General features: G+C 46.0%; 1 protein-coding gene across 1 annotated transcript; it reads right to left on the bottom strand.

Annotated features, from left to right (window-relative positions):
- Positions 1 to 1,982: 1,982 nt before the first annotated feature.
- Positions 1,983 to 2,763, bottom strand: HOXA2 (homeobox A2; the record flags this gene model as incomplete). Its single annotated transcript, XM_010186999.1, has 1 exon — positions 1,983 to 2,763. A coding segment is annotated over one exon (761 nt), but the record flags the coding sequence as incomplete, so codon positions are not given.
- Positions 2,764 to 3,069: the final 306 nt, after the last annotated feature.

Genomic DNA, 3,069 nt, shown 5'->3' with positions numbered 1-3,069 from the left:
TTGTCAGCACCCAGAAATCTGAGCACAAAAGAAACCCCAACCCGTCCGTGTACGTCGCAGTCCAATTTAAGCCAGTGGCAGAGGAGTTAAAATGCCGGTGAGGCTGCTCGCTTTCCGCGGGGACAGGGCTGGAGCGGAGGAGAGAAGGATAAGAAGCAGGGCCGAGGTTTCGCCGCGTCCGCAGCTCAGCCAAGCTGTTGTTTTAAAAGAGCAATAAAAATGAATTATGACTAAACGCCTTCTCACTTAATGGTTTTAGACGGGGATCCCCAGCCCCGGCAAATACGTAAGAGGATTTTTATTTGTGCATGTGTTCCTGCAATTGATCTCTTTGATGACATTCTCATTCATAGAAAGAGTTTGATTTATGACTTTCGGAAGAATTGCCTTCAGCCCTTCCAGCTATAACCCACGCATCCCAGCTCCACAACGTGTTGCAGGGCTGGGAGGCAGCACATGGACGGGCAGCAGACTGCCGGCCACAAACCTCGTCCTGTCACTACCGGCTCACACGCACTCACACGCACACGCACTCACACTCACTCTCACGCACAGAGGGAGCCGCGATCGCACCCGCCCAGCATCCCCTGGCCCCGGAGCGACAGGGATCCCCTGGCATCTGTTGCTCGGATTTATCCCGAAGGACGGGGCTCACCCTCAGCCGTGGTGTCCGAGAATGCTGCTGGCCGGGTGGCAGGCAATTTGGCAGATATTTCTGAGAGCCCATTTTGGCTGCCGCCAGCAGAGAGCGGGAAGCCCCGAGGACATTGTAACTTTAAATTCAGAGTTTCCTCTTTTCGTTATCAGTCCTTTAAACCTTATCAGGTTTAAACAGAAACAAATTTTCAGCTGTGGTCCTGCACTGTCCCTCAAAACGACAGAGTGGAGGAGCCGATTTCTACCTAAATGCTTTTTTTTTTTTCTCCCGCCACCTTCCCCTGCGTTTCTGTCATCGTTTTGATTTTACAGGCACTAACTTCTCCATTTCCTTTCCTTCCAGGGCTGATTTCTTGAACCGGTCAGCACTTGAGAAGTAACCAACCGCACTCTCTGTGAGCTCTGATATTTTAAGATACGTTTCCAAAAAAACAGATTGCTGGGTGCTAAGCACTGCTTTCTAGAAAAACGGGATTATTTCCGCCCCTCTCAAAAAAAATCCAAAAAACAACCTTTCCTGTATGTATGTAACAGGCTAGTTTCTGCAAGAGACGCTTTTCCTACTGAGTCTCTTTTATGTTTTGCCTGTAACAGCGAAAGTGCTCGTCATGCTTTTGTTACAGCTCAGCATTTCCAAGCTTTGTATCCTCACGGAGATGTTACTTATACATTAAAAAGAAGAGATCCCCATCAAAGCTGTGAATGATTTTAGTTTCTTTGGTTTGGTTTGGTTTGGTTTTTTCCTTGTGAGAACCCTAGCAATAAAGAATTCGGACATGTTTTCCCTCTCTAATAAATGTCCTAAATTGCCAAAAGAGGAGACCTCATAGTCAGAAGGTTGGATTTTGATTATTAGTAAATTAATAGTAGAAGGGGTGGGGAGACATACCCAACATGTTATCAATCTTAAAAGAAGAGAGAAATAGAGAGGGAGAAAGAGAAAGAAAAAAAGAGAAAGCTCCTTGTAGCAAACAAGAATTTATTCTACCAAAAATACTTATGACAAGGCATCCTAATGCAATACAAAAATAAAAAGAAAGTGAAGATACAATTCCTATATGATCACTTTCTTACAGACCTCATATATTGCTTTCATAGAAGGACCTAGAATGTGGCTAGTTGAACACAACTAAAACTTCGTAGGAAATGGCAAAATGGCACAGCAGAGAGGGAAGTAATAAACAGAAAATACTGACCAGGAAAAGAGAGGAAAAAAATAAAATTAATTCACGGGAGAAATAAAGAAGAAGAAGAAGAAGAAGAAGAAGAAGAAGAAGAAGAAGAAGAAGAAGAAAAAGAAGAAGAAGAAGAAAGCCGGACCCTTGGAGAGGACGTCTTTAATTTCTCAGTAATTCAGATGCTGCAAGTCAATTGTGGTGAGTGTGTCTGTAAAAAAGTCAAAACTGTCAGCAGAAATATCTACAGGACTGTCCAGAGATCCTGGCAAACTGGGGGAAACTGCATCTGAAAGCTGTAGGCAGGAATCTGTGGAGAAAACGTTAAAGTCCTGTAAAGAAGGGACATCTAGGGCCTCAGGACTGTCATTGTTCAGGCCAGCTGCACAGTTCTGGGCCATTGTTGAGAGGCAGTTTTGAACAGTGGGTGACTGATGTTGAAAATGTTTCAGATTTTTCTCATTGCTCGTTAGAGGCGAAACGGGGAAAGTTTGGGACTCGCCATTGTGCGCATTCTGCGCCTGCTGTTGGGAGAGGGCATTCTGCTGGAAAGCGTAGCCTTCCCGCTCCAAGAGAGCGCCGGAGACGTTGCTGAGGGCTTGCTCGAAGAGGGATTTCTCCTCCTCCTCCTCCTCCTCCTCCTCCTCCTCCGCGGCTTTCTCGGCGTCCTCCAGGCTCTTAAATTTCCCCTCGCCGTTTTGGTTCTCCTTGCACTGGGTCTGTCTCTTGTGCTTCATCCTCCTGTTCTGGAACCAGACTTTGACTTGCCTCTCAGTCAGGTCCAGCAGGGCTGCGATCTCGACCCTCCTTGGTCTACAGAGATACTTGTTGAAATGAAATTCTTTCTCTAGCTCCAAAAGCTGGGTGTTGGTGTAAGCCGTCCTCAGCCGCCTAGATCCACCGCTACCACTATCGGGGATTTCAAGGGTGTCTGTTAAAAAAAAAAAAAAAAAAAAAAAAAGGTTTTTTTTTAAGAAAAACACCACCACCACACGCACCCCAAAGCACCACCGTCAGAAGAGCGAAAGCAAAAAACAAACGCACGGACACACAAAACAGATAAATGCAGGGATTGAATTTCAGCACCCGACTACATCTCATCCCGGGGGGGGTGGGGGGGGAGTGCTCTCTCTGCGCGTATGTATCTATATCTATATGTCCATATAGCATAAAATAGCAACTGCAACAAAATGGCCGCCTGTGGATGCAGTAAACCCATTGTGTTGCACTGCTGAGC

This window comes from Mesitornis unicolor, unplaced genomic scaffold (genome assembly GCF_000695765.1).
Source record: "Mesitornis unicolor isolate BGI_N332 unplaced genomic scaffold, ASM69576v1 scaffold31406, whole genome shotgun sequence".
Lineage (NCBI taxonomy): Eukaryota > Metazoa > Chordata > Aves > Mesitornithiformes > Mesitornithidae > Mesitornis > Mesitornis unicolor.
Note: the sequence above shows the minus strand (reverse complement) of the source record. Positions and strands in the feature narration are given on the sequence as shown.